Consider the following 25,252-nt stretch of genomic DNA (forward strand, 5'->3'; position numbering starts at 1 on the left):
CACCCCCACCAACAGCGGGCATGGGGCGGCCCGCTCCCACACCAGTAGGATCTGGGCGATGCCAGCAGTAGGGCAGCCTGGAGGCGATGGTCCGGTCCCCCAGACCTGCCAGCGCCCGCCAGGCCACCCCTTCATCTCCGGTGCCGCCTGAGCTGAGACCCAGCTCCAGCCCCCTGGCTGCAGTTGTGACCGGGATCTGCAGCTGCTGCCATGCTCGGGGCTGTGTGTGGGGTCACTTGTCAGACGGCTACCACCCCTCATCCCTTTGGAGCCTCGCTTCCGTGCTGAGGAGAACCCCGTGTCCTGCTTCAGGGCCAGAGCTGGCCTGGCAAATGGGTTCAATGTTGTCCTCACAGCCGAGCGCTTTCCCTCCTCCTCCTCGTCCTCCCCCTCCTCCTCCCAGTCCTCCCCCCTCCCCCTCCCCCTCCCCTCCTCTCCCTCCCCCTCCTCCTCCTCGTCCTCCCCCTCCTCCTCCCAGTCCTCCCCCCTCCTCTTCCCCCTCCTCCTTCTCCCCCTCTTCCCCCTCCCCCCCCCCTCCCCCTCCTCCGGGCTCGGGCACAGCCTCGGGCGGCGGGCAGCTGCGGTCCTGGCAGCCAGTGGCAGGAGCCCTCTCCCTGCGCAGCGGGCCAGCCATGGAGACGCCAGGCGGCCAGGAGAGTGGACGCACTGTGGAACCTCAGGAGCCTCCTGCAGAGGCTGGAGAAAGGCCAGCACCGTGACATCGCCCTCTACACCGCCGGACACCTGAACCCCGACAACCTCTACCGGCCCCCCGAGAAGGTCGTGTGCCACTGGCGCAACGCCCGCCGGCCCCTGCTGCCCAGGCGCGTGGCCAGCCCGGCGGCCAGGACGGCAGCCATGAAGGAGGCGCTGGCGCGCTTCGCCCTGCACACGGCGCTGCGGCCCAGCGAGGCCCCGGGCACCCCGCTCTGCCGGTACCTGCACCCGCCGGCCGCCGCGCCCCCCGCGGAGGAGGAGGAGGAGGAGGAGGAGGAGGAGGGCCTGGGCCCGCCGCGCCCGCGGGAGGAGCTCACCTGGCCGGAGGTGTGGGTGCTGCGGCCCCAGGCCGCGCGGTCCAGCCGCCAGTGCGCGCTGCCCCCGGGCCCCGACCGGTACCAACGCCTCACCGCCTACCTGGCCGGCCTCACCCGCGCCGACCGGCTCGCCAAGTTCCTGCACTTCCAGCGCCGCGTGCTGGCCACGCAGGACCTCCGCCAGCCGGCCTTCACCGGCGCCCGGGCCGCCCGGCGCCTCGAGAGCAAGCTGGAGCAGGTGAGGGCGCGGGGCACCCCGCAGTGTGGCCGCTGCCCGCCCGCCCGGGACCTCACCGGGTGGAGCCGGTGACCGACAGGCGGGGCGGCTGACAGGCAGGTGACAGGTAACGGAAGGTTCTCAGCTCCCGTTAGAGGGCGTCAGGTGCACCATGGTGTGGCCCTGGCTGATCCTTGAACGTGGGAGCTGTCAGTCACCCTCTGATGCAAGCCCAGCTCTGATTCCTCTGACCAGCCCCAGAGGTGGCCGGAGGGGAGGGGAGCAGGAGGCCTGAGGGGCCGGAGCGGAGGGGAGGGGAGGGGAGGGGAGCAGGAGGCCTGAGGGGCCGGAGGGGAGGGGAGGGGAGGGGAGGGGAGCAGGAGGCCTGAGGGGCCAGAGGGGAGGGGAGGGGAGGGGAGGGGAGGGGAGGGGAGCAGGAGGCCTGAGGGGCCGGAGGGGAGGGGAGCAGGAGGCCTGAGGGGCCGGAGGGGAGGGGAGGGGAGGGGAGGGGAGCAGGAGGCCTGAGCGGGTCGGGAGGCGGGGGGAGGTGGGCAGAGGCGCTGAGTGCCCGCTCCCCAGGAGCTCCAGGCGGTGTGCGAGTGTGACCCGCAGGAGCTGCACCGGCTGGAGGTGTGCAGCCGGGCCTTTGAGGACATCTGCAGCAGCTCCCTGCTGTTCGGCGGCATCCTGAGAGAGGTGAAGGTGAGAGCACTCACCCCGTCTCTCCCTGGAGCGCCCCCTCCATGTGGCTGTGAACACGCCTGTGCCCTGTGACCCTTCAGGGGGGCCTGGGTAAGCCTGCCGGGCCCCAGGCGTGTGCCCGCGGTGGCCAGGCCACGCAGAGGTGGCTGCCACAGCCCCGCCTCCAGGCCGTGAGCGGCACTGAGTGCCTAAGGCGGCCCTCGGTGCCCACCCCGGCCGGCAGGGCACGCCCCGCCCCGACAGCTGGCCTCCCGCCGGCCAGCCGGACCCACCAGGGGCTTCCGTGTGGAGGAGGTCCCGCATGGACGCCTGCAGGCAGTCTGTGACCCTGTCCTAAGGGGACGATGGCTCACACTCAGGCTGCACGGACGGGGAGGGCGTGTGCAGTCAGTGTGTGCCTCGTTTGGTAGAACGCTAAAATGTTCGTATTTTTTACAAATAACCTCCATGTTACTTGTGCCTGCAATCCCGCACGCTGTGCTGTAGCTCAGAGCAGCCTCGCTCCCCCCGCTCCCTGTAGGATGAATACGAGCTCTACATGGCCATCCTGCTGAGCGCGCAGCCCACGGCCACGTACCAGGTAAGCTCCGCACACAGCCTCCGGAGCCCTTTCCGCCTCGTCCTCCAGCAGCGGGGACACCTGGAGCCCAGAAGTCCCATCCGTGCCCACAACCCAAACAACTGTATGTGATACCGATTCCAGGGAAAAGGGAGAGGGGGAGAGAAACGTCAGTACTGCAGGCCCCCCGCTGGGGATCAGGCCTGCAACCGGGCCTGTGCCCTGCCCGGGAATCACCCCGGACCCCGAGCCCCGCCTGCTGGGCCATCTCCCCTGGGATTGATGTCAGGGCTCAGGGCAGCCCGGTTGCTCCGGACCAGCCAGGAAAGGGACACCCTCCCGTGTGTCCGCGCAGACGCTGATGGAGGAGGCCCGGGGGCTGGCGAGCAGCTCGGTGAAGACGGTGGACGTCACCCAGGCCCGCGAGGAGCTGAGGGCGCTCATGGCGGCCACCAACGCGGCCCTGGAGCGCAACGACAGGTGAGGCCGCCGCCGCTCCCCGCGGGCTCTCACCGCTTACAGTGCGCACACACGTGACCCACGTGTCACCGCCATAGTTTATAGTGTCCACACGTGACATGTTTGTTACTATCATAGTTTACAGTGTTCGCACGTGACACGTTACCATCACCGTTTACAGTGCTCACACATGTGACACATGTTACCATCATAGCTCAGTGTTCACACACATGACACACATGTTACCACCATAGTTTACAGTGTTTACACACACGGCACGTAGGTTACTCTCACAGATTACACATGTGACTCACAGTTTACAGTGTTTACACCTGTGACATTTACACTACGCTCACATTTCACACTGTCAACACACATGACATGCATGTCACCCTCATGGCTTACACATGTGACACATGTTCTCACAGCTCACACACACAGCACATGTCACACTGTCACATGTGACATGCGTTACTCTCACAGTTTACGCCACATAGTTTTATAGTACCACACACATGACACATATATGTTACTCTCACCGTTTACACACAGGACACATTACCCTCACTGTTTACATTCTTTACACACATGGCACGCACATTACTCTCGCTGTTTACAGTGTCCACAGCACATGGCTGGTGTATGTTATGTCCTTCCTGCGTCCCCAGGTGGACAGGCCTCTTCTCAAGCCGCCCCGAGCGCCCAGGACGTCGAGGGCCTGGCCTGGCCGGGGACGGCTGTCGCTTCGGTTCTCAGTCTCCTCTGGGGCCCGAGGAGGCAGTGGATGGGCGAGAACGGCAAAGGCAGTCCCCCTGACGGACCCGGCGGTGTCTTTGACCCGAAACACCTCTGGAGCTAGTCTTTCTGAGGAAATGACTCGTAAATGATTGTTAAAAAACAGGCAGATCCGACTCCCAGAATTCCCTCAGGAAAACAAAACAGGAAACAGAGAAGCTCAACACACCAGGGGCGTCAGAGACGGGAGACGGCAGCCTTCCGGAAGCCAGAATCCTGCAAACACAGCCAGCGCCCGCCCGAGGTGTCAAACCATTGCACAACACTCTCTGGTGTCGTCAGCGGTGGCGCACACGCTCACCCCGAACGCCCCTTTGGTGGCAAATAAAACAGATCAGTGTTTATTTCTCAGTTTTAAAAAGGACACGAAATAGGAGAAGGCAGAGGGCAGGGCGGGCTCTAACCGCCCTGTGTTGTCCTCGCCGCAGGCTCAGGGGCGAGCTGGCCGAGGAGCAGCGGCAGCTGCAGTGCGCGCAGGAGCGGGCAGGTGAGCCCCGTGTGCTCTTCCCAGCGCGCCCCCTCCTCCCTGCAGGCCCCCCTCCTCCCTGCAGGCCCCCCCTCCTCCCTGCAGGCCCCCCTCCTCCCTGCAGGCCCCCCCCCCTCCCTGCAGGTCCCCGTCCTGGCCCGCTCGCCAGGGCCTCCCCCGTTCCTCATGTCAAAGGGTATTTTTTTTTGTTTTTCAGAGAAGTGATCACGTTTTACTAATTTTCCCATCGAGTTCTTTAGAAACACAGTGAGTTTAATTTTATTCGGAGTGTCTTTTTACATACATTTTTACTGATTCAGAGAGAACTAGAAACATCAATGACGAGAGAATCAGTGATCAGCTGCCTCCTGCATGCCCCCTGCTGGGGATGGAGCCTGCGACGCGGGCCTGTGCCCTCACCGGGATCAGAGCTGTGACCTCCTGGCTCAGGCCGCGCGGCCGCCGAGACGCCTGGACACGGGCGGGCTGACCGAGAGCCTCCTGTCCCCGGACACGGAACCCGGCCCGTTCCTCTGCTCTGAGCTTGTGTGGGTTCTGGGCTCAGTGGGACCTTGTGTGAGAGACAGGTCAGGTTTGACCAAGACACTGGGAGCCCATTGTTTCACCTTGTCTGTCTGTCTGTCTGTCCCCCAGGGCAGTGCTTCCCCTGCTGTCTGTCTGTCTGTCTGTCCCCCAGGGCAGTGCTTCCCCTGCTGTCTGTCTGTCTGTCTGTCTGTCCCCCAGGGCAGTGCTTCCCCTGCTGTCTGTCTGTCTGTCCCCCAGGGCAGTGCTTCCCCTGCTGTCTGTCTGTCTGTCCCCCAGGGCAGTGCTTCCCCTGCTGTCTGTCTGTCTGTCTGTCTGTCCCCCAGGGCAGTGCTTCCCCTGCTGTCTGTCTGTCTGTCCCCCCTTCCTAGCATCCTCTCTCGATGTTACGCCCTGTGCTCGGCCCGCCCCAGGGGTAACCCTTTCAGTGACAGTGCCAGGCCCCGCTCCTCTTTCACTTGCTTTACTCCTGCCTGCCTGTCTAGTCTCAGTGTGGTCACTCCCCTCTGGCTAAGACCCTCTGTGTCCCCCACGCGGTCTTAGCTGCCCACATGAGCCGCTCAAGAAGCATTCCTCAATCCCATAATGCTTGTTGGCGTGCTTGGAGTTTGGGCTACGTTACAACTTATAGCTGTAACACATTAGCGATGTAAGACATAATGTTGTTAATAGTACATAATATACTATCTCTAAGGCCATGCTGTTAAACACAGTAACGCTTTGCTTTTAAAAAACATCTCCAGAATCTTCTGAGAAAGAAGTGAGGGAGGGGGAGGAGCAGCTCACGCTCATCGACAAGGTGGAGAGGAAGAGATGCGAAGTCCTCCAGAAGCTGGACGAGATCCGAGATCTGGAGCGAGAGATGAAAACCGCTCTGGTCCACACGGGGACTTTACAAGTCATAGAGAGCAGGGTCAAGAGCATCGAGGTAGGGGACCGACCGACTCCCATGTCCGCATTGTTCTTCCTCCTGCCGACCATAGCAAACACGTGAAGTGATCTCATTTGCAACAGGATAAACAATTACATAACATTGGTGCAAATATATTTTTATTGCAAAACTAGAGGCCCGGTGCACGAATTTGTGCTCAGGTGGGGTCTGGCAAGCCCTTCTCCGTTCGGGGCCCATCGCGGCCAGGCTGGCTGGGGAGAGGGGCTGCGGGAGGTTGGCTGGCTGTCCCGTCCCCTGCAGTGCACGGCATAGGGACGGGTTATTCTGGTCATCCGGTGGTTCTCGCAGCTTAAGGTCTTATACATATAGACATTTGTAGCCAACGATGAAGAAAGGCTTAGAATGATTAAGAGATCTAAACAAACGAAACAAAATGAAGGAGACAAAAAATTATGTAGAGTTCAGTTAGGGGTCAAATCTCTTTCAGGTGTGTTGAAAATTTAGTATTTTGCATAGAAAATGCTTGTTATAGAATTAACGGTCATCATTTAGTGTCGAGTATGTACTAGGCAGTGTAAGTGTGGCTCAGAGCAGTTAGGTGGCCCGCCCACCATGAAACCGGGTAGAGGTGACAAAGTTGGGTTCAAGCCCCCTTTGGGGGCTCCAGCCCCTGGAATTGCTGCGACACACGGCCTCAGAGTTAGACTTTGAGCTGGTTGTGCAGTTCTGCTGGCAGAGAGGACTGAGTGACGGCCACTGGAGAGTCCACTGAGTTAAAAGCAGTTTTTTACAACGACTGTATCAGCTTTGTTGACGAATAGTACATGATAGTCTGTTTTAAAATGCTATGGTGCCTATGTTACCTCCTCACTTTTATTTGGGCAAAATCTGACTCAATTTAACCTCTAGTTACAGAGTTTGTAATTGACACAAGAGGCCCGGTGCATGAAGTTTGTGTGCTGGGGGGGGCAGTGTCCCTCAGCACAGCCTATGCCCTCTCCAAACTGGGCCCCTTGGACATCCCTCTCACAATCCAGGACTGTTGGCTCTCAACTGCTTGCCTGGCTGCTAGCCTGATCACCCCATAACCACTCCCCTGCTAGCCTCATCAACACCTAACTGCTCCTCTGCCAGCCTGATTGCCCCTAACTGCCCTCCCCTGCTGGCCTGGTCACCCTCAACTGCCCTCCTCTGCAGGCATGATCCTTCCCATTGCCCTTCCCTGCTGGCCATCTTTGACCATAGTGGGGTGGCCATCTTGTGTGTTGGAGTGATGGTCAATTTGCATATTACTCTTTTATTAGATAGGATGGGATTATTCTTTCTTATTGTGGTTATATATATTTTGCTAGCACCACTTTTTCTTCTTTTCAAGCAGAATATAAAATATATGGGAAGTTGGTAGTAGTTCAAACTGGCTTTGATTTCTCTCTCTCTCTTAATCATATGTTCAGATCTCCTTCTGTATTTTCCTTTAGATTCTTCTCTTTTCTTATAAAAACTAAATAATGTCCTGAGAACAGACACTAATTTATAGTTGAAAATAAAAGTTATATCTCTACATATTATAAACATGCCAAAATCATATAAACTCTTTTTTCATAATTAACATCTCTTTAAATGGGTTGAATCAATGAAATAGAAGATGCCCTATAATGAATCCATATCATGAACTTATATTAGTTTTTTTTTTATTATTTATACTTGGCTCCTTAATTCAAACAATGGCAGATAAATAAAATTGCATGTATTGTCCTATAAGTCATTGATTTCTGGTTCTGCATATAAAATACATTGTTTCCAACTCAATGAAAAATAACTAAATGCACCAACGATAAATAATGCACCAGATACTGCTGCAAACATTTAAAAATGCATTTCATTTAATTTCCAGCAGCCGTAGAGATAGTAAGAGACAGCTGCTGCTGTTAACTTCCTTTCCTGGTGAGGAAACCAAGGCACAGATAGGCTATGTAACTTGACTCGGGGCACAGGGAGTGGGTAGAGGTGAGGGTTTAAATGCAGCCCAGGGTCTTCATTGCATACTGTGCAGCCTGGCTGATGTAACTGCCAATCCTTTTCAAGCTGGATATCTGGTAGAGCAAGTTGTTACAACCCCTGCTCATCATTATTTGCTCTCAGTTATGTTGGATATTTTAGTTCATAGCGTTAACTACATTTTTAGTCTCAATAATAGTACTCTTGGCATCTTCATTGGGTTTCCAAGGAATTTATAGATTCACTAGAGGCCCTAATTCCTGCACCGGTGAAGTCCCTCGAGCTGGCCTGAGGGATGGGGCCGAAACCGGTTCTCTGACATCCCCAAAGGGGTCCCGGATTGCGAGAGGGCACAGAGCAGGCCAAGGGACCTCACCGGTGCATGATCAGGGCAGGGGAGGGATGCGGGAGGTTGGCCAACTGGGGAGGGACCACTGGAGGGCTCCAGGGCGTGTCCAGCCTGTCTTGCTCAGTCCTGATTGGCCAGACCCTAGCTAACCTACCAGTCCGAGCATCTGCCTCCTGGTGGTCAGTGCATGTCATAGTGACTGGTCGACTGGTTGACGTATCTGGTGGTCAGTGCATGTCATAATGAGTAGTTGAGTGGCCTTAGCATATCATTAGCATATTACGCTTTGATTGGTTGAGTGGATGACTGGACAACTGGACACTTAGCATATTAGGCTTTAATTATAATATATAGGATTTGGGACCAGGTGACAGCTTTATAATGTTAACATTCCCATCAAGGATCATTTTATGTTAATTTTATGCATTGCTTTTAAATATTTGTTGTTGTTTATTTTTGTGACTTTGTCATCTGTTAGTGTTGTGTATGAAAACTTCAGCAAATGTTACCTTACAGTTTACAAACAGTTATTGCTGGTGTGTGTGTGACTTGTTGATATTGTATTTTTATATTATATCCAGTCACCCTAACGAATTCTATTATTAGTTCTGAAAAGTGAGGGACTCTTCTATTCTGACATTTCCCTAAAATTCTCTTGTTTTTTCCAACACCAATCTCCACCTCCTCTAGCTTATTACCTAAGGGGCTGTGCTCTGTCTTACTCCATAGCCCCAGTCATGCTTTTTCATTCATCCGTTTTAAGTGGTGTGCAATTTGTATTTTTGAAACCAGAATAACAGTCTAACACATTTTGTTCCATAAATGGGGAAACTACTTTATTATATTGTTTTATATTTATTATATTAATTGATATTATTATATTATTAACCAGGTATCTTTCTCTTATAATTATTTTCCCCTACAGACTGAAACTATAAAATTAGAAAGAGCAAATATAATTTTAAAGAAGAAAATAAATGTAAGTTTTTGTGAATCAATGCTTTTCAATAGAACCTTTTTTCTCTAGTGCCTTCTTGTACTAGGTCATTAGCTTTCTCAATGGTAACTCTCTGTTATCAATGCCAGGAATAGCTGGCTGTACAGATATTAGCTCCACATCAGAGAAGCGTAAGCTAAGGGAGTAAACAATCTTTCTGAACAGGTGAATGTGTCAGAACTTACTGCTTCTCTAACCCTCCGCACATCACCATTACTTTTAATGAGCCGACACGGTTACAGGAAATGCGATGGACTGGCACCTCGGACAGCTTTCCGAGTGCCTGCTAGCCATTTCCTGTGTCACAGACTACACCTCCGTGCCTGTCATGTGTGTCTCGCTCTACGTGACACACAGTAGGAAGCAGAGTGCTGTGTCCGATCGGGAGGCGGCAGGCTGTTTGGACGCAGTGTCATTGCCCGCGCATGTGACCGATGACTTTCCGTCTTGGCAGGATACGTACAGCCAGGTGAAGCAGTGCCTGGGGAAGAGCCTGCCGAGTGTGGAGGAGCAGCAGTAAGTCTGACGCCCGCCGTGAAACGCACTGGCACCGGCGTGCGTTCGCCACACCGCGTGTTTACAGTGAGATCGGACCGACAGTGCTTGTGCAGTGTTCATAGCCACGAGTCTTCACTTTCCATGGAAATGTCACTCCCCTCCTATGCTTAGGGATGATCAGCCCACGATTTAAACCTCTCTCTCTGCATCTCTCTATCATCTATCTATCTATATCTATATTTATATCTATCATCTCTATCTATCTATCTATCTTTCATCTATTTCTGTCTATACCTATATATATCTATCTATCATCTATCTATTTATCATCTATCTATCTATATCTATATTTATATCTATATTTATATCTATATTTATATCTATCATCTCTATCTATCTGTCATCTATTTCTATCTATACCTATATATATCTATCATCTATTTATCATCTATCTATCTCATCTACCAATCATCTATGTATCTCTATCTATCTATCATCTACTCTATATCTATCTATATCAATCAACCTGTCTATCATCTCTATCTATCTATCTATCTATCTCTATCATCTACCAACCATCTATCTATCTATATCTGTCATCTCTCTATTTATATATCTATCTACTATCTATATCTATCATCTATCATCTACTCTATATCTATCTATATCAATCGACCTGTCTATCTATAACCTATCTATCATCTATCTATCATCTATCTATATCATCTATCTGTAATCATCTATCTCATCTCTATCTACCTACCTACCTACCTATCATCTATCTCTATATCTATCAGTCTATCTATCTAGCTAACTATCTATATGTTCCTATCATCTATATAAAAATAAGTTCTTTGGAAAAAGCTGAAGAGCCAAGGGTTGATTCTCATGGACAGGCTCCGGAAGGAAGGGAGACTTGTGTCTGTGGGTGGCTTTCCCCCCTCAATTATAGGTGCTTATGATATTAAATCTTTGGGAAACTCTGTACATCCATTGCTCTAAAGCTTTTAATTGAAAGACAAAATGCCTGGTTTATATTATCTGTCAGGTAAGTTAATACTTTATATAGTTAACGTCCTTACGATTGGGTGAGGCTGGAGCACAGAAAACCATGGTGACTTAGATGTGAACGGGCACGTCTGTATCAGCGGTCACAGGCATCTCGGATGTGGGCTGGCTCAGCGTGTCAAACACCAGTTCTCCATCTTTCTTCCGAGTTTTCTGAGAGCAGCTCTCCTCAGAGCCTCTGGGGATGACGGCTCAGGCGCTGGCCATGTGCCCTGGAGGCAGGCGGGAGAGGAAGGACTGGGAAAAGCTCCCGGGGGCGTGTCCACTGAGGAGAAAAGCCCTCTGCGCGCCTCAGCGCTCAGCTCCACACCAAGGCCTCCCTGGCTGCAAAGGGTCCGGGCACAGGGAGAGGCGGGAGGCGCTGGAGCGGTGCCCAGTGGCCGCACAGGGGTCCGGCTCCACCAGCGCAGGAGCCCCGGAGGAGGAGGCAGGCCCTTCCACGGCGGCAGAGAGAACCAAGGGGTCTGAAAGGAAATGGCGTCTGCTGGCGCCCCTCTCCTGGCTGCGGGGGCCTCTCCGGGGGTCCCCCCGGAAGGCTGAGGGGAAGGGGCGCTGCGAAGACTCAGGCTGTGTGTGAGTGAACGTGCCCGAGACAGAGGTTCATGTGACATTTTCTCTTACGCTTCCTGTCCGTTCGCTCATCCCTGACCAGTATTTCTCATGGTTTCAAGGGGCCTTTGGGAGTTCATTGAAGAATACGCAGGCCTGAAGGAAGCATAGCATCGCCGAGGCGGCCGGACGTGTGGGCGCCGGGCAGAGGAGGGTGTGCGCACGAGTGCACGTCAGTGAAGGCGCATCTCCTCTGTCACTTTTAATTTCCAATAAAATTAACATGAGTCTTACTCAAGACACTGAAATAAACCACGTGTGTAACTTTGTAAACACATTCAGAGCACTGGTAGTTCTGAGAGTTGGTTTTGCTTTCGTTGGATGGGAAAGTCCATTCTGTTATTTGACGGGAGTAAGGAATTCAGGGCTCTGCAGAGAGACCAAACCTGCCGGGGCGAGCGCGGCCCCCGGGATGGAGAGGGGCCCGGGGATGGAGAGAGGGCCCCCGGGGATGGAGAGGGGCCCCCCGGGATGGAGAGAGGGCCCCCCGGGATGGAGGGAGGGGCCCCGGGATGGAGAGGGGCCCCCGGGATGGAGGGAGGGGCCCCAGGGATGGAGAGGGGCCCCGGGATGGAGAGAGGGGCCCCGGGATGGAGAGAGGGGCCCCCGGGATGGAGGGAGGGGCCCCCGGGATGGAGAGAGGGGCCCCGGGATGGAGGGAGGGGCCCCGGGGAGAAGCAGGAGACAGCAGACACTGGCTGGTCCCAGCATGAGACCCTGGCGCAGCCCACACACAAGGAAGGGCAGGTGTGCCTGAGGGAGGCCGGGGGCGGGGGCGATTTGCAGTCACGAGGGAGGTTTGGGGTGATGGGAATTTGTGCATGATGGGGGGATAGTAACTTTTTGTCTGCATTGGTTGGTCAAAACTCTTTGAACTGTAAACTCGAAATACGTGACAATAAATTTGTTCAGCGAAATGCTCCTCATGAATTAAAAAAAAAAAATATTTTACTGATGTCAGAGAGGAAGGGAGAGGGATAGCAAGAGAGAAACATCAGTGATGAGGAGACTCATTGACAGGCTGCCTCCTGCAGGTGCCCAGACTGAGGACCAAGCCTGCCACCCAGGCCTGTGCCCTGACCGGAATCGAACCTGGACCCGTTAGTCCGCTCTGTCCACTGAGCCACACCCGCTAGGACTCCTCATGAAACCTGACTGAGAGTTTCTAATGCGTTCCACCGACACATGGGGCCCAGGTGGTGGCCCCGCCGTCCTGTCTTCTACCGTGTTTCCCCGAAAATAAGACATCCTCCGAAAATAAGACCTACTTACAGGCTTCCTTCTGAGTGAAATATAAGGGATCCCCCGAAAATAAGCCCCCCCTAGGCTAAACATGAGAGATTTGGTCCCCTGATTCTGAAAGAAAGTCACAAGAAATTCACCAGGAAATTCAGCAATTGGATTGTGATGATGATGTTCCAGAAGATGATGACATGATTGTCATTGAATAAATGAGTAAATTCTTGATACTGTAGGATTCACAGTTTGTCTGGTTTGTGTTGACAACTACCGTACTACTGTACCGTACACAGGTAATAAATTTCCTTTATTCTCATTTAACAATAAATGTGCACCGTATTCTTCTTCATGGAAAAATAAGACATCCCCTGGAAATAAGACCTAGCGCATCTTTGGGAGCAAAAATTAATATAAGACACTGTCTTATTTTCGGGGAAACGGTAGTTCAGTTTTCTGGAACATTCTGTTCAGAATGGGGTTCCGGGCGTCCCTCTGGAGCAGGGAGCCGCTGGTGTGTGGCCACCAGGTGGCAGAGCAGCCTGCTTGGCGGCAGGTGAGCAGGGATGCAGCCTGGCCTGCAGACAGGCTCCTGACTGAGTGTCGGCCTTGGGAAGGCGGCAGCCTCTGGGGGACAGGCTGCGGGGGCTGTGGTTCGCCCCCTCCTATCACCGCCCCTCCCCCGCCCGTTAAGCGCGTGCGCAGAGACTACTGCTGAGGCGCCTTTCCAGTCACCTCAAAGGCGGCATGGGTGCTCACACTGAGCCGGGGGCAGGCCCCGCACAGCCCCGAAGCTGCGTCACCCTGGGGACTCGGAGGGCTGGCCCCCATTTGCAGGTGCCAGCCCTTGGGGAGGGGGCAGCTGGGGGGAGGTAAGGGGGCACCAGTTCTCCCCGGGAGTGGCTGCTGCAGAGCTGCCTCAGGAGGGATTGGTGGCAAGTCCAGCTCAGCAGCAGAGGATTCTGTGTGTGTGTGTGTGTGTGTGTGTGTGTGCACTTGTGAGCATGTGTTTGTGTGTGTGCATGTGTGAGCATGCGTATGTGAGCATGTGTGAGCGTGTGTGAGTGTGTGTGAGCGTGTGTGAGCATGTGTGAATGTATGTGTGTGTGTGAGCATGTGTGAGTGTGTGTGAGTGTGTGTGTGAGCATGTGTGAGTGTGTGTGAGTGTGTGTGTGCGAGCGCGCGTGCGCTTTGTCAGGAGCGTGTGGCTTCCGCAGTGAGATGGCGAAGGGCACGCGTGTGGGGATTTGCCATTCGGAGCACGGATATAAATATCTTTAGCTCGGAGCGGAGCAGATAGAACAGAAAAGGCTCTATATTAAGCACGCTAGCGGGTGCTTAAAAAGAGCATGCCCGGATGTTGCTGGTAACCATGTAAATTAGTCCAAATATTCCCGAGAGCAATTGGCAGGATGTTCAAGGCTTACACGGTGCACGGTGTTCGCAGTTTCAACTCTGCCAGTTCCTGGCCAGGGATGTGTCCCGGGAGAATAGAGCCCGGGTGCGAGTGTGGATGGGGGTGAGGGTGAGGATGAGGGTGAGGGTGTGGATGAGGGTGTGGGTGAGGGTGAAGGTGAGGGTGAGGGTGAGGTTGTGGGTGAGGGTGTGGGTGAGGGTGTGGGTGAGGGTGAGGGTGAGGGTGTGGGTGAGGGTGTGGGTGAGGGTGAGGGTGAGGGTGCGGGTGTGGGTGTGGGTGAGGGTGAGGGTGAGGGTGTGGGTGTGGGTGGGGGTGGGGGTGAGGGTGAGGGTGAGGGTGAGGGTGGAGGTGAGGGTGGAGGTGAGGGTGTGGGTGAGGGTGGAGGTGAGGGTGAGGGTGAGGGTGGAGGTGAGGGTGTGGGTGAGGGTGAGGGTGTGGGTGTCCCCTTGCCTAGAGCTGTGGGCGTTTGTCACGCGGGTCAGTGTCCCTCCACCTCTGACCTTTCCGGTCCAGCGTGGAGTCTGCCCCTTTTCTCAGATGTTGTATTTTTCTCACAAGGGCCTGGGCTCGGCCGTTGACACACCCTCATTGGCAGGAGGGAAGAAAAATGGGAGAAACCAGCATTTGGGCCTTTCAAACACATACACTGGTTTACCTTAACTCTTTGTGGTGAAATCATTGTACAGTTTGAAAGGTAACACACGCTCACACTCATACACACATGCTCACACACTCACACTAATACACACACACTTATGCTCACATACACTCACACATGTTCACACACACAAGCTCTCACAAATGTTCGCCCACACAAACACATTCTTACACTCACACACACATGCCCACACACACTCACACATGTTCACACACACTCACAAGCTCTCACAAATGTTCGCCCACACAAACACATTCTTACACTCACACACACATGCCCACACACGCTCACACATGCTCACACACACGTGCTCACACACTCTCACACACATGCTCTCACACACATGCTCACACACACATGCTCTCACACGTTTACGCACACACAAACACACATTCTCACACACAATGCTCACTCACACATGCTCACTCACACTCCCGCACACTCACATCTCACATGCTCCCACACACACTCCAGCATGAAAAGATCTGCTGAGCCTGCGGGCAGAGGGCCGGGCCGGAGGCTCTGGCCTGGAGGGGGCCCTGCCAGGCGCTCCTGTGTCCCCAGCTGCCCGCCACCGCGCGGGCGGCAGGAGGTGAGAGCCCCTCGCGCCCTGAGCCGAGGCTCCATTCGTGCCGGCGTCTTCCCGTCGGAGGGCCGGACTCCTGCGTTCGGGGCTGTTCGGGCGGGACAAGGGGACCCGGATGCAGGAGGCAGCGCCAGGCCAGGCTGCCAGCCTCGGGGCCGGGCAGGGCGGAGGCACGTGGCAGGCAGCTGGCCTGGCTCGCTGACCGCACCCGGGCCGGTCCCAGGGTGCCCCCTGGCGGGGCTGGGGCCTCCCTTTGCTGGTGAGCTCGCTGCTGAGGTTTAAGCGGACCCACAACAGGTCCGTCTCCGGGGATCAGAGCAAAGGCCTGTCAGACAGGAGAGCCTCAGCCTGAGGACGCAGGCGGCCAGCAGGTGGCAGCGTCGGGCCATGCAGAGCATCTCCCGGGCGGCCTGGGGTGTGTGTGTGTGTGTGTGTGTGTGTGTGTGTGTGTGTGTGTGAGTGTGTGTGTGTGTGTGTGTGAGTGTGTGTGTGTGAGTGTGTGTGTGTGTGTTTGTGTGTGTGTGTGTGTGTGTGTGACAGAGAGTGAGTGTGTATGTGTGTATGTGTTTGTGTGTGTGTGTATGTGTGTGTGTGTGAGTGTGAGTGTGTGTGACAGAGAGTGAGTGTGTGTATGTGTGTGTGTGTTTGTGTGTGTATGTGTGTGTGTGAGTGTGTGTGTGTGTATGTATGTGTGTGTGAGTGTGTGTGTGTGTGTGTGAGTGTGTGTGTGAGTGTGTGTGTGAGTGTGTGAGGGTGAGTGTGTGTGTGTCTGTGAGTGTGTGTGTGTGAGTGTGTGTGTGTCTGTGAGTGTGTGTGTGTGTGTGAGTGTGTGAGTGTGTGTGTGAGTGTGTGTGTGTGTCTGTGAGTGTGTGTGTGTGAGTGTGTGTGTCTGTGAGTGTGTGTGTGTGTGTGTGAGTGTGTGTGTGTGTGTGTGTCTGTGAGTGTGTGTGTGAGTGTGAGTGTGTGTGTGTGTGTGAGTGTGTGTGTGAGTGTGTCTGTGAGTGTGTGTGTAAGTGTGTCTGTGAGTGTGTGAGTGAGTGTGTGAGGGTGAGTGTGCGCGCGCAGACCAGACCGTGTCGGTGCACAGAGGTGCGGAAGGCTGGCAGGAGGCCACTGCGTGCTGGAGAGGACGTTGTGGGCCGCAGTGAGGACCAGCGGGAGGGCCTGTGCAGGGCCCGCTGGTCGCCTCCGAGGCGGGGAAGGGACAGGCGGTCACACCTGCCAGGCGCTGGAGGGCATGGCAGGGCACAGACAGCCGGTCGCCACCAGCTGCTCGGAAGGGAAGTCTGGGTGGTGCATGTGGCCTGGCCCCTCTCTGCCGCCCGCAGGCCGGTCAGGCCTGGGCCACGGCCTCGCAGGCCAGGCTGGTGTGTGACTGCAGCGCCCATGGGGCTTCTGACCCCGGCCCCGCCGTTACCGTCCCAGTGGGCTCACCGATGCTGCCGTCGGCTGGCGCCATGCCACCGGCCCGCCCTGAGCAGCTCAGGGGGACGTCGCTTCACATGGGGTGGAGGCGACAGCGGCATCCGAAGGCTGACTGAGCTCCAAGGCGACGGTGGGGCTCCCCCAGGACTGAGGCGTCGCGCACGCCGGTGACCCCTCGCCGCCCAGGCGCCGGAGCTGGGGCTGGGGTGCCAGGTGGCTGGTGGCCGGTTCCAGGACAGCCCCGAGGCCGCGTGGACTCTGGCTTCTCGCCGAGACAGGCGCTGCTCTAGTCTGTGGGGTCAGTGACGTGGGACGGGAAGGTGAGGAAGGGGCTGGGAGGTGGCTGAGCAGGGGCTCGGAGCCACGTGGGGGGACCAGCAGCTCAGCCCGCAGCGCAGGTGGCAGCCCCGTGCCCTGAGGCGTGGCCTTCCTGCCGGAGCGACCACCTGCTCCCCAGGCCGGAGGCCCCCGGGCAACTCGAGGGCCGTTGGGGGATTTTGGTTTGGCCAATTCCACTGCCTCCAGCAGCTAAGTTCCCCGTCATGGCTTCTCTGGCTCCTCACACAAACCCTCCGCCATTTGCAAATAGCTCTGACTCCACCCAGCCCCGGTGCACGCAATCACCGCTCGACCGACACTCACCCTGGCGTTCTCCTTCTGGAAAGCTCCAGTTCTGGGCTCCGCCCCCGACGCCCCTCCCTCTGCCCCTCTGTGGCCCCCACGCTCACTTCTCTTCCCAGAGCATCTCTCTCGGAGCAGCTCCCTCTCTTTGGTGCACTAGGAAAGGAGAGGAATTGCCAGGGTCTCTGCTCTCCTGTGCTTCTAGAAGCTTATCCCACCACGATCCCTCAACAATCCCTTTTCCTTTCAACCCTCCCCATCTGGTCCTCTTCAAACCCCTGAGAGTGCTGTTCTCTGGGCCGGCCGGGACTCGGGCGCCTCTTGTCCTCTCTGCCGTCCGGGCCAGTGGGATGTGGACGGGAACGGCCTGGAACAGGACAGTCACGCCTCCTGCCTCCTGGATGTGCCACAAGTGCAGGCTTCCTCCTCAGCCAGTCTTCCTTTCCAAGCGTCTTATAGTGAGAAGGAGGCTCCTTTCCAAGGCTAACCCTTCCAGCAGCCTCTCTGTGTCCCTCAAGGCTTTTTCTCCTAATTGTTCTTTTGTCTCCCTTTTATCTCAGCATCCTCCCTCCCACTGTTCTGTGTGCTGACAGACACAGATAGTTCCCGAGAGAGTGAACACGGCCCTGGAATGTTGTCAAGAATCCCTCTAACACCAGCATAATGGCCCTTTCTCCGAAAATCCCCTTAGCAAGTCAGTATCTTTCCTCTGGAATTTGGCAGTAGTCACGTAATTGGTTTCTTGTCTTCCATTCATGTCCCATCCACTCTATTCCTCATGCATCAGCAGGAATGATTTCTTTTAAACAAATTCGCATGTCAATTTCTGCCTAAAACACTCCATATGTTCCGATGGCTCTTAGAATGAACACCAGGCTTCTCACCATGTTGGGCAAGACCCGTCCGCAGACACTGGGCTCTGGTTCACCACAAACCCGCTTTGTGCCCCTTTAGTCCTGTGTGTCCACCGGTGCCACTCCACCTCGGTTACTGTCACACCCCGCGGGGTCTTCATCTGCTGTAGTCACTCCGCCTACTGCTGTGATCAGATCCCACTGAGTTCTTGACACCACAAAGCCTTCACACTGGCTGTTCCCTCTACCGGGATGCTCTTCCCCACCACTCAGTCTTTCAGTGTTACTAATCCTGAGCCCTCCAACTTCTGAGGAAAAAAAATTCCCCTGTTGTTTTATCTACTCAGATAGTGTTGGGAGCTACGTACCCAAGACAATCTATAAGGAAAGTTAGGTAGGGAACCAGACGGTCATCAGCTTTGGATCAAAAGAGGTTCTCTGTGTATATATTGTTAAAATATGTACACAGATAATAATTTAATAAAAAAATATAAAAAGAGGTTCTCAAATGGGTATTCAGGCAGCAATGTTCATCACAGTCTACTCACAGCAGTGGGGGTGCGTGTTTGCATGGAGATGGCAGTGAAAAATGAGCTCATGATAGGGCGCTCATGCACAGGTGTGGCCATGGCGAAGGCACGCTTAAAATCAGTCAGGGCCACCTCCTGTTGGAGAAAAATGCTCTGACACAGATCAAAACAGCTTTGTGCTTTGGGTAGAGGATACCAGCCACTTCCCACCACTCGAGTGCTCAGCGGCTGTGAGACTCCTTCCAACCAAGATGCTCTGAAACGAGGTACCAAAGGCCAGGCTCACAGGCGGAGGCTTAGAAGACAATATAGAAGGAAGCATTGGGGTGAGCTAGGAGTTGAGGAATAAGAATAGAAACTATAATTTTCAGAAAGCAACAGCACTGATTGTCACTCAAGTCTGAATAAATAGCAGACGGATTCCGGGGAGATGGTGGAGGTAAAGCCGGGTGCTCGAACGAGAGCTGGAAGCAAACGCTAAGCCAGAAGGAGGGTCACGGCGGGGAGGGCCGGAGACCTGCCCTCCTTCCTCCGGGAGAAGAGAACACAGGAGCCTGAGCTGGTCTGCTTCTTCGCTCTCCTCCAAACTGCTCGCCTGTTGGGAGGAATCCAATTCATTCATTTGACAACCGCTTGATGGAGTACCAATTGTGCTCCAGACATCGGCTTGGCACTTGTGATTCATCGGGGAGAAAAGCAGACAAAGCTTCTTGCACTCTGGAGTTTATATTCCAGCGGAATCGGTGGAGGTTTGACGACAGAAAGCAATAAAAACATGATAGTCTTAAGTTGTAATTTGTTATGAGATGATGAGGACTATGGGAAAAACACATGGAAAGCAGAGCAGGGTGTGGAGATAAGAGAGAACAGTCAGGGTGACGAGGGTTTTAGGAACAAATCAGTAAAGTGTGCTGTGACACAAAGATACTTTTCTCATTATTTTTCCTTTTCAGGGGCTCAACTCTGGGCCCAGAAGGTGGACTGACATAACCAGGGTGGGCAGTCCGCCTCTAGCCGGGCCAGCCTGCTTCTCACAGAGAAAGGAGTTCATAGCTAATCCATCTAAAGGGACGTAGAGCTGATTACAAAGAAGGTAATAGGAGGAATGGATGAAGTACCAAAGGTTACCCTCCGCAGGAAACAAGCATGTTGTTGGTTTTCTGAGTCCCCTCGCCCACCCCGTGGGAGGCCTGACAGAGCTGGTCCCATGGTTTAGGTCTCAGCAGACCTGCCTGCGTGGGAAGAATGTCTTTGACCCTCAGACTTCCATTTGTGACCCAGAGGGACATTGACTTTGAATTAACCTTGTTGTGGGCTGGCATCAGTCACTTGGGGATTATTTCCAAACAGACTGCCAAGCAATCTGAGCCCAGGCTTGATCACAGTGAGAGCGCCAAGAACTCTCACAGGCGTGATGACAGCAAGAGAAACGGGGCGGGAGGGGCATCTGGTCCACCCCAGAGACGGGGAGCAGTCCCGGCAGGTGGCGTGGCCCCGAGCGGGGGTCTTCAGCCTTCTCCGGTCTACCCCGGGGGTGCATCATAGGTGTCTGTCTCTTTGAGACGTCGTCCACATTACAAGGATCCACTGGAATGGCCGGCTCTTCGGGGACTCCAGCCGGTTTAATTGAATTTCTCCAGCTCCCCAGCTGCTCATCCGAGACACCATCAAATATTGCCTGTGTTACAGCAATTATGTGTAAAAGACCACTCTGCTTCTGCTCCTTCCCTCCGCAGCCTGCCACCTGCACAGGACCCCTCAGTCACATTTCACCCAGGCATCCAGCGACACGTGCTGCACCTGGAAAAAAGACTCCGCCTCTTTCCTGCGACCAGCTCTTCACTCTGGGCCTGCCCAGCGCTCTTTGCTTTCACAGCACCACCAACATGGTGTCAGTGGCAAGGGTAGCCAGACAGTACCTTCCCTGGACCCATGGCTGGCGGCAAATATCTTCTCCCATTTTATTCATACCTGGATGGGGGCAGAGGGCACATACAGGTTTTCCACTTCAGATTCACCCTGTGCAAAGTGGAAAGCCTGCAGTCCTCTTGAAAACTCTCTCCGAGACAATCCTCAGTCTGTCTCTTCCTGCGTAGTGTCCTTCCGCAGCTGGGAGAGCCGCACAGAGCTGTCCCGCCTTGTGTGTGACCTGCTGGGGTTGGCTATTTCTTCGTAGAATACGGGGGTGCTTAAAGCTGACAGTGCTCAGCAGAAATTAGGAACGGGAAAGTCTAACTTAAGGCATGTAATAACTTAGCTCCTCTACAGGTAGCTTGGATCTGACCCCTGAGCAAACCAGTGTCAGGAGAGGTGGCGAGGTTGGCTGACCCCAGGGCTAGGTCTGTGCTCATGTGAAGTTCTCAGAAGGTGGCAGAGCTTGCTGCCTGCTGGCAGAGGCGGGGCAAAGACAGCTCATCCCAGGGCACTGTGAGTGTGCCCAGGTAAGTGTAATTAGTGTAACTTCCACAACAATGATCCGTCATTTCCTTACCCACGTTTTACAGACAGGAGCACAAGTTTACACCAGTTACATAACTTTTTTTTTTCTTCCTGTTTTCTAGGCAAAAGAGGGAGCAAATATTTCAATCGGTCCCATTGATGAGAATATCACCCAGTGACACTGTGTTTTATTTCCTGTGTTCCAATTGATAAATAATTTCAACTTCATTGCTTTGCTCATTATCAACCCGCTCAGGAGTAGAATGGTAATCAACTTGAACTTCCCATGTGTTCCCTTTAACTTTCATGTTTTAGCTCACATTAATATCTCGTCACCCATGGGATGCATGCATTTTTTTTCAGCGTTGATGGGAGTTGACCATGCTAGTTAATTCTTATTCTGATTTTTAAAATCAACCTGGACCATTAACAGTAACAGTCTTTCTCGGTCCTTCCACCATGACCGCGTCCTTGTCACCACCGCCACCTTCTCTCCACGCATGCTGCAGCATCGGCCTGCGGTGTCTGGACTCTAGGAGCCAGTCTCCACTGAGAAGAGGCGGAAGCATCAGCGGAAGATTCCAGGGAGCCTGGCTGTGCCCCCTTATCTGCGCGCACAGAGAGTGTAGGAGTAGTTGTCAAGTGCCTGTTAGCCTCCGGAGAGATAAGAGACTCCTTCCACCTTCCCATTTGTCGCGCCCGTTGGCATGCTTACCCAGCCTCAGGGAAACAATCCCGCATCAGTGTCTGCTCCAACCCCTGGCCAGACGCACAGACCCAGGAGACGCTGTGTGTGCAGATACGCTCGTTGCCATTACTCTCGCTGTCCGCTGATGGTGTATTCCTGACGTAACAAGCTTACAATGCGCAGCACGGCATGACCAGGGCTGGGTGTGTGATAGCTCGGACGGGCGGTGCTGGGCTCTGGCCTGGCTGACCAGCCAGCGGCGTCTCTCAGTGGGAAAATGTGAACCCATCAGTCACACGGCCAGCCTTTGCTGTCAGAGCTAATGGGATGCAGAATCTAAACAAAAAAAATGATCCCAGCAGCTCTGTCAGCGTTCCTCTCAGAGGCAGCTGTGCCCACACATTGTCCCCCTCTCCCCAAACCCGTCTACGCGTGAGATGTCAAAGGTCACCGTTGCTTACAGCTGCGGTTCCCCCAGATCCTTCATCAGGATAACTGGCTTTGGGCGAGGCCATCTGTCTTCATTTATCTCTGCAGAGTGTCCCGTTTGGAAAGATGAAATGTCTCTATGAGTTTCAGGTTTTCCGTGAGGGGAAGCCAAGTCGACATCACCATTAATTAGTTGATTGGTTTTCCCTGCTATTGGCTAGTCGACTGTAATGCAGGCACGGCAGGCACACAAATGCAGACAATGGAAGATGAAGGCACAGAACGTTTTTTTGGCTTGGGGACAGACCGAATTGGATGCTTATGGGGCGATCGTGAATACTTCCCGTCTGCATGACCTGCAAGAAAGCACTGGTGAGCCTGGCCGGAGCGCGAAGGCCAGCGGGCCCCCGGGAAGAGGGGCAGCGGTGTCAGCGGTGTGATGTGCAGCGGTTATGATTCTGCTCAAGGCGAGGATGCCGAGAGTAAATACTGACCCTGAGCTGGAGCGGAAATATTAGGTCCACGAGATGGAATTACTGGACTGAAGGCTGACCGGGTCCCAGAACAATGCCCGTGGGGCCTCCTGAGAACCGGGGAGAGAGGTGGGAAGCAGGTCCCACTCCACGGAGCCCGGGGGCGGGTGCCTGTGGAGGCGGCCATGAGCGCCATCACGGCCCTCGCTGGCCAGAAACGGAGATTCACAGAACTGTGCTCTCAAGGTCACCGTCACATGATGGCGCTGCCCTGTCTGCGTTCTCCCCTAGTTCACAGGATGCCTCACTCTCAGCCCACACGCTGCACACATTTCACCAGGCAGACACACCTGCGGCGGCAGCCAGCGGGGCCGAGAAGGCGTCCGGCAGCGCCAGCAGCCCCCGCTGCCCCCTGTGAACGGAACGCGTCCTCACTGATTGCCTCGAATCGCAGGCCCGCCACCGGCCGCCTCGCAGCGTGTAATCACCGCTGCTCACCGCTGCCTGCTGATTTCCCGTCTGAAACGCTTCCGTTCTGGAGTGGGATTCGGAAGCGAGAGGAGGAATGATGATGGCCACGCTGAGGGTCCCCACGAACGGGAACAAGCTGCCCGCTGTTCCCGCCTCATCTCCGTGTCCATGTCACAGTCCGCCCCGATGCTGCTGGGCAGCTGGGATCCTTACAGAACGACGATGTTTCTAAGTAATGCATGGTTTTGGCAGCAGCCCTGAGTCTGAGATAATAAGAAACAAATACATCTTAAATGAGAATGGACCGCTGTCAGCTCCCCTCTTGGCTTGAAGCTAATTACACAAGAACCTATTGCTAATTCGAATGAAACGCCTTAATGTAGTAAAAATGTAGATCCTGGCCAGTGTGGCTCAGTGGTTGAGCATCGACTCATGAACCAAAAGGTGTCCGGTTTGATTCAGCTCAGGCACATGCCGATCGATCCCCATTAGGGGGCGTGCAGGAGGCAGTTAATTGATGTTTCTCTTTCACTTATGTTTCAATCTCTCTCTCCTTTCCCATTTTAAAATCAATAAAAACATATTTTTTAAAAATGTAGGAGGAAACAAGACAAATGACAAAAATAGTGTCTTAAAAAAAGCTAAATGAGCTATAAGAAAAAAGTTATGGGGAAAATCATTAAGAATAAAGTAAAATATTTCTTAATGACAAGAGCAAAACTTTACCAAGATGATAAAAATCACATCCCTAATTTCATGGCCTCAATATTTAAAGCAACAGAAAAGGGTGGGTTATAAAACTCATCAGCAGATCTACCTTCAAAGCAGAGATTATAATAAACCAATAGGTGAAATTGATAGGCCATTTCCCATGGCTTGTTCTGCCTCATTTCATGCTTACTACAATCCTCATTTAATCCGTAAAGTAATCCTATGAGATAGGATTTTTTCTTCAGTTGAGAAAACTGGAAGCACAGAATGGTTAAGTAACTTGCCCTGGGGCACACAGCTAGTAAGTAGCAGACCCTGGAACAGCTGAGCTCTGAAGGCAGAAGGAAAGAGCTAGCTGATCAGCTGTGATTTCACGTGACCTCAAAGTAGCATGCATTGCTTAGTCCTCAGCCTTCCTTCTGTAAAAGGAATGACATGATCGGGTGCAGGTGCCTGGTACAATGTGGTCTCGGTATGTGGAACTCAGCAGCCTCAGCTCCTCTGCCATCCACCCCACCCCACCCTGCTGCCGAGCTCTCTGCGGGGCACTGTCTGCTCACCCCGGTTCCTCTCTTGCCAATTAGTCTAATTTGTGTCCCCATGCTTAAAAAGTTAAAGGAAAACCTCAAGAGAGGCATTGCCAAAGGACAAGCACAAATAACTCACAACAGAAAACACAATAGGCTAGTAATTTCAATAAAGACAAAGGCCACCCGGACGAGTATTCAAAGACATGAAAAATTAAAACAGCCTTTTCAAAGATCAGCTTGGAAAATACTTTAAAAAGCATTGCTACTGCCCTAGCTGGTGTTGCTCAGTGGATAGAACGTGGGCCTGTGGACCAAAGGGTCCTGGGTTGGATTCTGATCAAGGAGGGCATGTACCTCAGTTACAGCCTGGACCCTGGTCAGGTGCATTCAGGGGGCCCCCAGTCGATGCATTTCTCTCACATCGATGTTTCTCTCTGTCTCTCCCTCTCTCTCCTTCTCTCCCTAAAAGCCATGGCCGGGCCCTCGGCAGGGAAGGCAGCCGGACGGTGCTGGCTCCCCGCGCGCACAGGTGCATCGGCTGTGCCAAGAGAGGCTTGCAGAGGGCCTGCGAAACGCACGGTCTCTCCAGACCCCTGCCCGCTGGGTGCCCACCGTATTGTGAATTCTGGGCATTCAGGGCAGCCGCTCGGACTGTGGCCGCGAAGTGCTCCCTCAGCCTTGCCTCTGGCCCACCTGCTCCCGGGAGGGCGGTAGTTAGTGTGTCATAGCTACCAGTCTACCAGTCACTTAGGCTTTTATATGTATAGATTATTTATATTCTACCTACAATCTACCTAGCTTCTATTTATCTTTTATCTATCTACTATCTACTGCCTATTTACTACCTATCTCTCCTCTATCTATCTATCTATTATCTTCTATAATCTATTTACTATCTATCTTTTTATCTATCTATCTATCTATCTATCTATCTATCTTCTATTTACTATCTATTATCTACCTATTTATCATCTATCTATCTATCTATCTATCTATCT

The 25,252-nt window shown here is 53.9% G+C and overlaps 1 protein-coding gene across 1 annotated transcript; it reads left to right on the forward strand.

Annotated features, from left to right (window-relative positions):
* The first annotated feature begins 86 nt into the window (after positions 1-86).
* On the forward strand, positions 87-22,960 carry CUNH6orf118 (chromosome unknown C6orf118 homolog). The gene is made up of 10 exons (XM_036420367.1): positions 87-140; positions 562-1,272; positions 1,831-1,953; positions 2,474-2,533; positions 2,868-2,992; positions 4,195-4,253; positions 5,519-5,703; positions 8,940-8,993; positions 9,466-9,527; positions 22,834-22,960. Exons 1-10 carry the CDS (start codon positions 87-89, stop codon positions 22,958-22,960), a joined length of 1,560 nt encoding a protein of 519 aa, XP_036276260.1.
* Positions 22,961-25,252: the final 2,292 nt, after the last annotated feature.

This window comes from Pipistrellus kuhlii, unplaced genomic scaffold (genome assembly GCF_014108245.1).
Source record: "Pipistrellus kuhlii isolate mPipKuh1 unplaced genomic scaffold, mPipKuh1.p scaffold_m20_p_67, whole genome shotgun sequence".
NCBI classification, from domain to species: Eukaryota; Metazoa; Chordata; class Mammalia; order Chiroptera; family Vespertilionidae; genus Pipistrellus; species Pipistrellus kuhlii.

Bases quoted from the DNA above. Each gene is read 5' to 3' on its own strand.
- CUNH6orf118 (XM_036420367.1), top strand. From the start codon at position 87: ATGGTCCGGTCCCCCAGACCTGCCAGCGCCCGCCAGGCCACCCCTTCA. The intron at 1,954-2,473 runs GTGAGAGCACTC...CGCTCCCTGTAG, and splicing joins GCATCCTGAGAGAGGTGAAG to GATGAATACGAGCTCTACAT. The intron at 5,704-8,939 runs GTAGGGGACCGA...TTTCCCCTACAG, and splicing joins GCAGGGTCAAGAGCATCGAG to ACTGAAACTATAAAATTAGA.